General features: G+C 49.8%; 1 protein-coding gene across 1 annotated transcript; it reads right to left on the reverse strand.

Moving 5' to 3' along the window:
* Positions 1 to 8,034: 8,034 nt before the first annotated feature.
* Positions 8,035 to 10,507, reverse strand: RHOB (ras homolog family member B). Its single transcript, XM_027555989.1, has one exon. It carries the CDS (start codon positions 10,112 to 10,114, stop codon positions 9,524 to 9,526), a length of 591 nt encoding a protein of 196 aa, XP_027411790.1. The 5' UTR covers positions 10,115 to 10,507; the 3' UTR covers positions 8,035 to 9,523.
* Between the last annotated feature and the right edge of the window lie 1,047 nt (positions 10,508 to 11,554).

The raw sequence follows: 11,554 nt of genomic DNA on the forward strand, positions 1-11,554 counted from the left end.
GCCCACCTGCTCTTCGTTATGTGTTATTCATCAACAGACGGATATGGGGTCTGCCCAGCCTCTGCTGAGGACTCATGAGCACCATGCTCCTAGGAAGAAAGCCTTCTGGTCCCCCGTAGTTTCCTCTTGACATTCAAATGGCTCAGCTTCTGCCACCACATCCTGTGGGACCCAAGCAGTGGGTACTCCTTCCCCGAGTGCCAAATTCATCCTGTGTAACCAGATCACTGCAGATGGTGACTGCAGCCATGAAATTAAAAGACACTTACTCTTTAGAAGGAAAGTTATGACCAACCTAGACAACATATTAAAAAGTAGAGAGATTACTTTGCCAACAAAGGTCAGTCTAGTCAAGGTTATGGTTTTTCCAGAAGTCATGTATGGATGTGAGAATTGGACTATAAAGAAAGCTGAGCGCCGAAGAATTGATGCTTTTGAACTGTGGTGTTGCAGAAGACTCTTGAGAGTCCTTTGGACTGCAAGGAGATCCAACCAGTCCATCCTAAAGGAGATCAGTCCTGAGTGTTCATTGGAAGGACTGATGCTGAAGCTGAAACTCCAATACTTTGGCCACCTGACGTGAAGAAGCAACTCATTTGAAAAGACCTTGATGCTGGGAAAGATTGAAGGCAGGAGGAGAAGGGGATGACAGAGGATGAGGTGGTTGGATGGCATCACGGATTCAATGGACATGAGTTTGAGTCAACTCCAGGAGTTGGATGATGGACAGGGAGGCCTGGCGTGCTGCAGTCCATGGGCTCGCAAAGAGTTGGACACGACTGAGCAACTGAACTGAACTGAACCCTGAGAAATCTCCAGATTATCAAGGACCCTCTGAACTGAGATATTATTCAGTAACTTAGCAGTTACTAAGCAACTACTACATGCCCAACCTCTAGCTGGATGCTGAGGTTGCAAAAATGAGGATGATGTGATATCCTGAGGAGCTTATCGTTGAAAACGTCCTTGACAAACAAATGAGTGGTTATTATTACACACTCATTTATCCAGCAAGATTTATCCCACTCCTACTTGTGCTTAAGGTGCTAAGATGTATCCACGAGAGGGAGGGTTAATCAAGATTTACTGGGACTTAGAATGCGCTGGGCTCTGTGCTGAGTACTTGGTTTGATCTTGTTTAATCTCCAAAATTATTTCCATTCTACAAAGAAAGAACCTGAGGCAGAAGAAGGTAAAAGTAATTGGTCCAATAATGCTCAGATTGTGAAGGACAGAGCGGGGGCTTTTGCCTATAAGCCTCAACTTTCCCACCAAGCAGCCTGACTTCCCTGCAGGTGAAAAAGATGGGCAATACAGAAGGAGAAGTGACGTGACAGAGCGGGGGCCCACACCTGCACTGCATGGCTCCTGCCCCTCTTTCTTGAGGTTCCTGGCAAATTCCCTGAGCTACCATCTCTTCCCACTCCAGCTAAGGATAAGAGGGTTACAGGTGCCCAGAATTGGTCCATGGTCCCCGCTGTTTCTGGGCCCTGCTCTGCACCCCACCCCACCCCTCAGCCCATATCATACCCCATGATGATGCTGGGCCTTCTGAATTCCCTTGGCTAACTGGTGAGCCTTCTTACTAGTTGGTCACTAGGTCATGGATGGAGGTTGGATCATATCAGCCTACTGGAGAACTCATGGCATTTTATGCCTGATTAGTAGTCTTTTTCCTTTTTGAATTGTTTTGCCTTCATGGCATTTCATCTTCATGCGTTTAGATTTGGCAGGCAACCAATGATACAGTCTGTAATTTCTGCCATTACCCATGAAGTAAAAACTTTGAACAATTCTCTGTTGGCACAGCTACACACACCTTCAGAGATCCCAGACTGGCTCGTTTATGCTGGTGTTATCTTGTACATGTAGCTTGGATCTCCATTTGGTCTACAATTCTAGACTTTCTGGGAGGAAATCTGGAGCCACAGAATTGCTCAGCTGAGAGGAAGGGAGTAGATGGACTGATCTCCCTATTTACAGAGTCAGCCTGGTTATGCGACCAGATATCATGCTTTGCCATATTTGGCTGTTACGGACGAGTGTGTATTTTACAAGTGACTGTTTTTAGCACTCATATAAATAATACTTTTTATTCTGTCAGAGTCCCATTTATAATCTCTCTATCATTAAATAGCACACACATTCCTGCATTCCTTTTAGGTGCCTCCAGAAGGTTTCAATTGCTTACCCAAAGGTTAAACAAGTCCTGGAATCAAATGAAATCAATCATTAACAAAGGGATGAGAAACTTGCTTCTGGGAAGATTTGTTTCTTCCCTTTTCAAGATTGAAGGGAGAAGAAAAATAGCTCCAAATGACAGCCAGAGGACAGAGGTCACACAGAGTCATTAAAGCGCAAGGCCTGGTTGCATACCCCCTTAGAATTGTGCTTTCAGATCATGGTTTCTAAAATGAAAAGCATGGCCAGTCATGCCAAGCTCCCAACCCGGAAACCAAAACTGCCCACCTCCCTCTGATGCTTGAAGCTCAGCCCACAGCAGAGACCAACCACTGAGGACTCCCAGACCCCCAGGTGGTCCTGTGGAGGGTGGCCCGCGGCCCAAGAAATGTGCTTCCACCACCTGCTCATCTTGGGGTCTCTAGGAGGACCTCCCCAGAAATCTCACCGGGCCAAGAGCACGTCGTGATTCCTGCGAGGTGGGGTACAGAGAAGGCCTTCCCTAGTTGCTGTTGGCACCCAAGGCCTGGCCTCACAGGAGCACTTTCTTAACTTCCCTAGACTCGGCCTCTGCAGCAAAAACAGTTGGATACTTGTCACTGCTATGGCATACATAACTCCTGTCAGAACAGAGTGATTTATCTGCTTGATTCCGAGTATCCAGTATCTGTGGATTGTGTGACCCTTCGTACAGTCCTGTCATTTTTTAACTGACCTTTCTCTCATGCCCCGGAGCAGGTGTTCTCAGCCTTTGTCACTTCCTTGGGTCTCTTAGAAGTGGGTGCTCCCTAAATTTTTGTCCTTTGCTTAATCAGTGCATTCACTCTCTTGCTACTTATTGAGGTTCTCGTATGGGTCAACACCTACTGGCCAGTAGAGGCACAGCACTGATGGAGCAGACACAGCCTTTGTGCTCACTGTGGGGGTTCATTTCACTTCAGTCACTCAGTCATGTCCAACACTTTGTGACCCCATGGACTGCAGCACGCCAGGCCCCCTGTCCATCACCAGCTTCCGGAGTTTACTTAAACTTATGTCCATTGAGTCGGTCATGCCATCCAACCATCTCTGTCATTCCCTTCTCCTCCCTCCTTCAATCTTGCCCAACATCAGGGTCTTTACAAATGAGTCAGTTCTTCGCTTAAGGTGGCCAAAGTATTGGAGTTTCAGCTTCAGCATCAGTCCTTCCAATGAATATTCAGGACTGATTTTCTTTAGGATGGACTGGTTGGATCTCCTTGCAGTCCAAAGGACTCTCAAGAGTCTTCTCCAACACCACAGTTCAAAAGCATCAATTCTTCGGTGCTCAGCTTTCTTTATAGTCCAATTCTCACATCCATACACATGTCATCCATACATGACTATTGGAAAAATCAGCTTTGAATAGATGGATCTTTTTTGGAAAAATAATGTCTCTGCTTTTTAATATGCTGTCTAGGTTGGTCATAACTTTTCTTCCAAGGAGCAAGCATCTTTTAATTTCATGGCTGCTCTCACCATCTGCAGTGATTTTGGAGCCCCCCAAAATAAAGTCTGTCACTCTTTCCACTGTTTCCCTATCTATTTGTCATGAAGTGATGGGACCAGATGCCATGATCTTAGTTTTCTGAATGTTGAGTTTTAAGCCAACTTTTTCACTGTGGAGGTTAGGAACTGACCTGCAATCCCCTGTCACTCCACAAACTCTTCCTGGATCATCTCATTTCTTCTCCAAGGATTTCCATTGCCACTTGTGCCCTAATGACTCCCTCTTGGTTCAGCTGACCCACTTGTCAGCTCACCCAGTTCTGTGCCAGATAATGCCTGTAGGCATCCTGACTTGTGGTTGGCAATGAGGAAACCAATCTCCATGTAAAGCAGGATGGCTGAGCATCACAACCACGACTCTTATCCCACAATGCCTTTACTTGGTGATACTTTCTCTAATCCCAGCTCAAAGCACCGTGGCGGAAAACCTCAGAAGTGCTGCTTCTTTTTCCCACCTGCCCAGACGTGGATAATATTCTTCCCAGTTGGAGCAGAAATTTCCCTCCCTCCCCACACCCCATTGCTGCTCTGTTGCTGCTGCTAAGTCGCTTCAGTCGTGTCCAACTCTGTGTGACCCCATAGATGGCAGCCCACCAGGCTCCCCCGTCCCTGGGATTCTCCAGGCAAGAACACTGGAGTGGGTTGCCATTTCCTTCTCCAAAGGATGAAAGTGAAAAGTGAAAGTGAAGTCGCTCAGTCATGTCCGACTCTTAGCAACCCCATGGACTGCAGCCTACCAGGCTCCTCCGTCCACGGGATTTTCCAGGCAAGAGTACTGGAGTGGGGTGCCATTGCCTTCTCCATTATCACCCAGCAATACCTTAAATTCACCTAGAGTAGGGCCTCAGAAAGACAAAGGAATTCCCTTTCCTTGTTGCCTAAGGTCTAATTTCTAAGACCACAGTTCCTATCCCCTCCTCCAAGGGATCTTCCCAACCCAGGGATCAAATCTGCATCTCTTATGTCTCTTGCATTGGCAGACGGGTTCTCTATCATTAGTACCACCTGGGAAGCCCAATACAGACATAAAATAGAACAAATAAAGAGCTTAGAACAGGGCCTGATGCCTAGTCAATAAATAGTAGCTATTGTCATCATCATTGTTATTATTACTTGTACAGACATAGAGATTGAAATCTCTATGTGGGGAGGGACCGTGCCTGCCTATTTGTCTACTGAGTTCCAAGCTCCTAGCCCAGTACCAGGCACAGTGTCCTTTAGTCAACAATAAATATTCAGAAGCAATGAACCAGGGTCCTCCAGACTCTTACACCTCTCAGGCCAGGAAAGGGGCTGCAAGAATTGAATAAAAGAGCAGCCTGAGTACCCACTTTCTCTCTCCAGCCAGAAGATGTACCAAGTAAAGTGGTTAAGAGTCTGTCCCACAACAGGCTGGAGTACCAGGTCCCTTTGGGGTGTTGCCATGTCCTTGAGCCCAGGCTACGTGTTTCCAGGAGTACAGTTCTCACAAAGCTAGCCCTTGTGTTTGCCCTGCATCCCTGGGAGGCACAGAGAAAACAATGAAACCATCATCACCAACTTCCATTCCTAGTCTGTGTGTGGACAGGGAGGGCTGGGGAGAGGCTGTGTTTGATTTGGCTGGGGAACATCATTTTTCTTTACTGAAGAAATGCATGCCAGAGGGGCTAAAAGTAGAAGGTAGTTCTCACCCAAGAGAGCTGTATTCTCCAGAGGCCAGGCTCACAGTAATATAAAGAAGCTGTATCTTCCATCTGCACATCACCCACTCCTGCTTTTAAGATTCAGTTCAAACGTTTCCTTCTCCGTGAAGCCCTTCCCACCTTCCCCTTGGCTCCTAGTGTGCCCTGGGCCTGCTGTCTCCATCTGAGCATGCTCAGTGGATGCCTTCCTGGAACTGCCTCACCCACCAGGGCAAGGACTGTGTCTTATTTGCTTTTGCAACTCTGTCTTAGCAGAGTAGAGTGCTGCTGCATTCTGAACCCAGGAATGGCAGAAAGAAATCTTTTGAAGGGCATTAAACCCCCTGTTGTTCCAGAGTGTGAAGAAGAGAAGGCTGGGGTTATGTGTGGGTCCTCGTAAGAGGGAAGTTCTCTGAAAACTTCCCTGAACTTCTCTGGGAACTTCTCTGAAAGCTAGTGCTGTGCTCCCTAAGGTAGGGCAGTCAGGGCTACAGGCCACTGCACTATCAGCCTCAGGAATGTGACTCCCTTTACTGCTGAAACGACCTCCCTTCCTGGTATAATGACCAGAACGCTCCCTTATTCCAAGCCAGGGGTTCTCAAAGTGTGGTCCCTGGACCAGCAGTATCAGCATCACGTGTTCTCTACCTCAGTTGTGCTGATCAGAGACTCTGGAAGGTAGGCCAAGCCATCTGTGTTTTAACCAGCCCTCCACGTGATTCTAACTCAGGCTTGAGTTTGAAAACCCTTAAGTACACAGAAACACATGTGAAAAAAGACCCTAGAAACACAAGCCAGACTGACTTCAAATTAAGATTAAACAAGAACCCAAGCCAATGCCCTTTGCTATGAAGTGCCCAGGATCAATGAAACACCCTACTATTATCCATGAAACTATTCAACAGGCAATTAAATGAACTCAGCACATTTATTTCAAATGTGCAAAATGAATGTTCATATCCTAGGAGTAACACCAGATGTTTTGCCTCTTTTTTTCCTAATTGATTTTCCAGCCTACAGCAATTCATCTATATATTTTCCAGTTGGATCTAATGCAGCAAGAAGAGTGTGTTCCGGCAGCATTATTAAATGCCATGCATTTAAAAACAAGCATAACCAAGGCTGCCATGCGTCATCTGGGTGGCTGTCTTCCCAAAATTAAAAAAAAAAAAAACAGACAGCAATAGGTACCAGGCAGATTAGAGCAGGCAGGAAACCCAGAAAAGGCCCTTTCAAAAGGTCTCCAGGCTCTTGGCCAGTTGCAATGCTGAATCCTGGGCGCTGAGCCCAAGCTTGAGCTCTTCTCCAGAGTCGGGCACTCCCTGGTACCAAAGGATCTGCAAGCTGTAAAACTTGCAAGTCAACATTTTGTTTTTCAGTGGAAATTTCTGTCTTGAAAATGAAGAAGACAAAGATGGCTGAGGGATGGAGGTGTGTGGGGTCAGGACCTGGGGAAAGGATGAGGCTGCGGATCCTTCCCTCAGCTTAAGTGGACCCTCTCCTTGCTCTGTTGCCTCCAGCAGCCCAGACAATTATCCTCTGTTAACCAATGAGCCTGGCTGTGCAGGAGGCCCTGTTATTGATGTGTTTTGTTTGTTTTTAAGTGGGTGAAAAGTCACCAGTAACCAGGCTTGCCTTACTCAGCAAAAGCTCTTGGGAGTCTGGGGAAAGACTGGGAGACAGAAGCCTCAAGTTTTAAAGCAAAGGGCTTTAAAAGGGACCTTTCTCTGCTCTGCCTGGGGGGAAGGGAGGCAGAGGGATGGGGTGAGTGGCAGGCAACTAAGGCCTAGAAACCCATAAAGTGTTGATTCCAAAAACAAAAACCACATGTCTTAGGTAGTAGGGGGAGGTTGGCAGTACCTGCTACCTTTCCTACAAGCTGCTGAGGCTGGCAGTTTTGAGCCATCATACCTGTAGAGGGATTTTGATGTGGTCTCTGAAGGTTAATCTGTCTGTCTGGTTCTGAGACCCACTGCAGCAGGCTGAGTGTCTGAAATTAGAACTCATCATATTTCCACCTCAGAACCTGGCTGCTCCAACTTTAAATAGCAGCCACTCAAGACCGCCAGTGTTCTGTTGGTAAGGCGGCTACTCTTGGTACTTAGAACAAAGCATTCTGGGTTCCATACAGACACGCAAATGAAAGTTCCACAGCAGAAGGACTGGCTTCTGATTTGGGCTCTCCCCTACTTCTACCCAGTTCAGGTCAGAGATAACATCCTACAATCTCAGGGGGGCATTTTGTAACCCCTGAAGATCTGAAGGGAACCCAGGAATCAGTCTTTGAGACAGTGATTAACAAAAACAAACCAAAAAAAAGGTATTTAAAAAGTTATTTGAATGCACAAATGACAACTTTTCGAGTTTCAAAGAATAGGATACACAGGCTCTATAATAGACTTAGACACAAGTGTATAAGCCATTCAGACAGTTCACATTAGGTCAAAGGTTGTGGCACTAGGAGCTTGGGTAACCTCTGGCCCTGGGGCAGGAGCAACCTGGTCATCCATGGCCACCCAACCCCCTCACATCCTCAAAGAGATTTCATCCCCATTTCCTACAAACACTTGGAAGGAAAGAGAGTTAGTGGGGCCTCACCTAGCAGAGTTCTCCCCTTGCCCTCAAATTCACAAGATTTTTACACATCATTAAACCACAGGAGCCATTTTATAAATGTCATCATCATAGTCTTTTAATATTTTACATAAAAAACTGTATACACAGCTTATAGAACTTTTATGTAAACATCATAAGCTCACCACTGTCATTTGTCAGTTTATTTAAAAAATAAAAAAAACAAGACAATTTAGTAGAAGTACCACCGGATGGGGAAGGGAGGGGGAGAAGAGACACAAGGGGGAGGTTTATTCTCTGTACAGAGATGCAGAGAAAATTTCACACAGCTTTAGAGACTGCCTTGAGGGAAAAAAATAAAAACAACAAAAGGTTTTAGATAGGCCCTAATACTGGTTACTGCCCTTTATCAAAAGAGTGCGCATACGTGCACAAATAAAATCGCAAAATAGAAGTGTTGCCACTTTTTTCAAAAGAAAAAAATTAGTGGTTTCTTTTTCTTCTCCTTGTTTTTTAAAAGTCATCATCATTTTTTAAAAAAACATCAGAAGTAGATGAGGTTACAGCGTACAAGTGTGGTCAGAATGCTACCGTCTTATGCAAATGACAAGTGCATTAAATGTCAAACAATGAAACAATTGTGCAAAGAATTCGTTCCAAAAAGAAGAAAAAAAACAAGTTTTAGCCTTTAAATAAACCAAATAACATCAGTTTCTTGGACTGAACAATTTTCACTTGCAGGACAGGCACAAAGTTCGCTTATGGCAAAAACAACCTGCAGCACACTTCACCCCTCTTTCTCAATGGCCAGTGAGGGGTTCGCCGTGGCGGGGCGGGGGCTGGCTGGCAGGAGACAGGAGTCTGGAAGCTGTGTCCTCTCAGGCCCCTAGTCAGCTGCAAAGGTCTTCCCCAGGGGTAGGAAACATGGCCAAGTCTTGTTCTTGCTGGGTTGACGCCTCACTCTGACCCGGCTGGAGCTGTTCTAGCGCCCTGTCACTCCACCCACCACCACCATTAAATAACACCATCCTACCTCCGAAAATAAAATTATATCTATATTTATATAACACCCCATCCTCCCCAGCCCTCCCCTCCCGAAGGTCCCGAGGTCTATGTTACAGACAGGGGATAGCAGGCGCTCACTGGTTACAGACGCACATCCGATGGGGCGCGGCCGCACCCCGGCGCCAAGCTCATGTCCGGGGAGCAGGGGCTGGCGTGGGGTGAAAACTCGGCAGCGGGGAGTCGAACATACACACAGCCACACACCCTGAAGAGGCTTGGCTCTTCAGAAAATGGTGTTCAGGGGACCCTTGGCACTCAGCGGGGTGGCCAAGCCTGTGCCACACAGGTGGACGCAGAGACACTTGGAAAGGGGGCGCCGGGTGCCTACCACGCGGCCGATTCTCGGGCGCCAAAGCCCGAGTCTCCAGGCCACGGCTGCCGGGGCTGAAAGCAGACGCCAGGCAGTCCGGTGGGGGTCCTTGGGGGGGCAAGGGTCTCCCCGTCTCAGGGCTCGTGGGGGACGGGCCCGGGATGGGGAGCCGCACTGGCAGGGGCAGGCGGGTCGGGCGCGGCCCTCATAGCACCTTGCAGCAGTTGATGCAGCCGTTCTGGGAGCCGTAGCGCTTCTGCAGCGCGGCGCGCGTGGCCGTCTCGAAGACCTCTCGGACGCCCTCCTTGGTCTTGGCCGAGCACTCGAGGTAGTCGTAGGCTTGGATGCGCACGGCCATAGCGCGGCCGTCATCCGTGCGCACCGGTTCCTGCTTCATACGGGCCAGCTCTGTGCGGACGTGCTCATCGCTGCGCAGGTCTTTCTTGTTGGCCACAAGGATGATGGGCACGTTGGGGCAGAAGTGCTTCACCTCGGGCACCCACTTCTCGGGGATGTTCTCCAGCGAATCCGGGCTGTCCACCGAAAAGCACATGAGGATCACGTCGGTGTCCGGGTAGGAGAGCGGCCGCAGGCGGTCGTAGTCCTCCTGGCCCGCCGTGTCCCACAGCGCCAGCTCCACCTGCTTGCCGTCCACCTCGATGTCGGCCACATAGTTCTCGAAGACGGTGGGCACGTACACCTCGGGGAACTCGTCCTTACTGAACACGATCAGCAGGCACGTCTTGCCGCACGCGCCGTCGCCCACCACCACCAGCTTCTTGCGGATGGCCGCCATGAGCGGGCCGGGCCCGGGCAGCAGGAGGGGCCCCGCGAACGCCTCGCTGCCGTCCCGCTCGCCGCTCACTGCTCACCTCGGGCTGCGCGCTGGGGACAAGGGTCGCTAGCTGCACCCAGGTCCCGGGATGGCGCGCGTTCTCTCGTTGTGCTCGGGCTGCCGCGGCGGGGGCGGTGGGGGACTCGGGGGCATAGGGCGCACGGTGCGTCTCCGCGCTGCTCCCGAGCGGCGGCCGCTCTCCTCGCCCCGGGTCCCGGGTCGGCGCCTTTGTGAGCAAACGGTGGCCAGAGCAAGCGGACGCGGCCTAGCTCCCTTCTGGGTCTTCCTAGGCCTAGGCGAAGACACAAGAGAGAACACGAACTCAGCCCGACTGCGGCGGCAGATACAGGCTGCGGCCCTAGCGCCCGCTATTTAAAGAGTTCGGCGACTTTCTTAATATAGCCGTCCAATGGGAAGCAAGCCGACTGAGCTCATCTCTGCGGAGCTTGGCTCTGATTGGCCGTCCGCTGCAGCCCACGGGCGGGGCCGGGCGGGCTTGATTGACTGCCCAGGCCGCGGGGCTGGGAGAGGCGGCGACTGGGGAGTCTGCGGCCGCGGCGGGAGCTGTGGGTCTCTAACTGCGTCAAGGTTCGCTCTTTCGCCGCAGCTTGTGCGCGCGGGACTGAAGGGCTGGAGCCGGCTGCCCGGAGCAGCCCGCGGGGCCTGGGCAAGCGGTTCCGAGACAGGAGGCACTTTGTGGGCGCGTGGATGACTCTCTCCCACTCGTATTGCCCTGCTTGCTTCGCAAACTCCCAGCGGGTGGTCGGACCTGTGGGGTAGGGAGAGACTCCTTTAACGTGGTTTTGTTTTTAAATACACATACACGCAGACACACACGCACACAGGCTTATTTCCAAGCAAGGCTGTGGTTTGTTGGTTTTGTTTTGTTTTGTTTTTTCTTTTAGAAGCAGCCCCTCCCCTTGTCCAGCCTGCCACCCCCATCCTTCCACGAGGGTTCTCTCCCTGGGCCGTGTTTGGATCTGCTACAGGGTGCCTCGTGGGTGGGCCTGGTTCCGGTTTCCGGCTTTAACAAGCTTGTCACTTTACCCCTTTCTCGGGCACCCAGCCTAGGTCTCCAGGTGAAGGTTCAGGGAAAGAGGGTCAGTGAAAAAGGAAGGTCGAGGCGAATGCAGAACTTCAGGTACACTCAGGAAGTAACCAGACAGAAAAGGGCAGCCTCAGTCCTGGTTTGCAGGATTAATTTGGATCCTGGTTTATCTGAAGTAAGTAGTGCAATAAAAACCAACCACCCCACACCCCATTAGGCAAGAAGAGGCTGAAGTCCGGATGGGTGGGCGGAGAAACTTGCAGGCTAGAACAGGACAAATTAGTGTGTGTTTGAGGGTGGGGAGTGTGCTAGAACCCTAGTCTCCGGCGACCCACCAGGACTTATTTCATCTA

Source organism: Bos indicus x Bos taurus, chromosome 11, assembly GCF_003369695.1.
Source record: "Bos indicus x Bos taurus breed Angus x Brahman F1 hybrid chromosome 11, Bos_hybrid_MaternalHap_v2.0, whole genome shotgun sequence".
In the NCBI taxonomy this organism is placed as follows: domain Eukaryota; kingdom Metazoa; phylum Chordata; class Mammalia; order Artiodactyla; family Bovidae; genus Bos; species Bos indicus x Bos taurus.

Coding starts and splice junctions, on each gene's coding strand:
- RHOB (XM_027555989.1), bottom strand. CDS start 10,114: ATGGCGGCCATCCGCAAGAAGCTGGTGGTGGTGGGCGACGGCGCGTGC.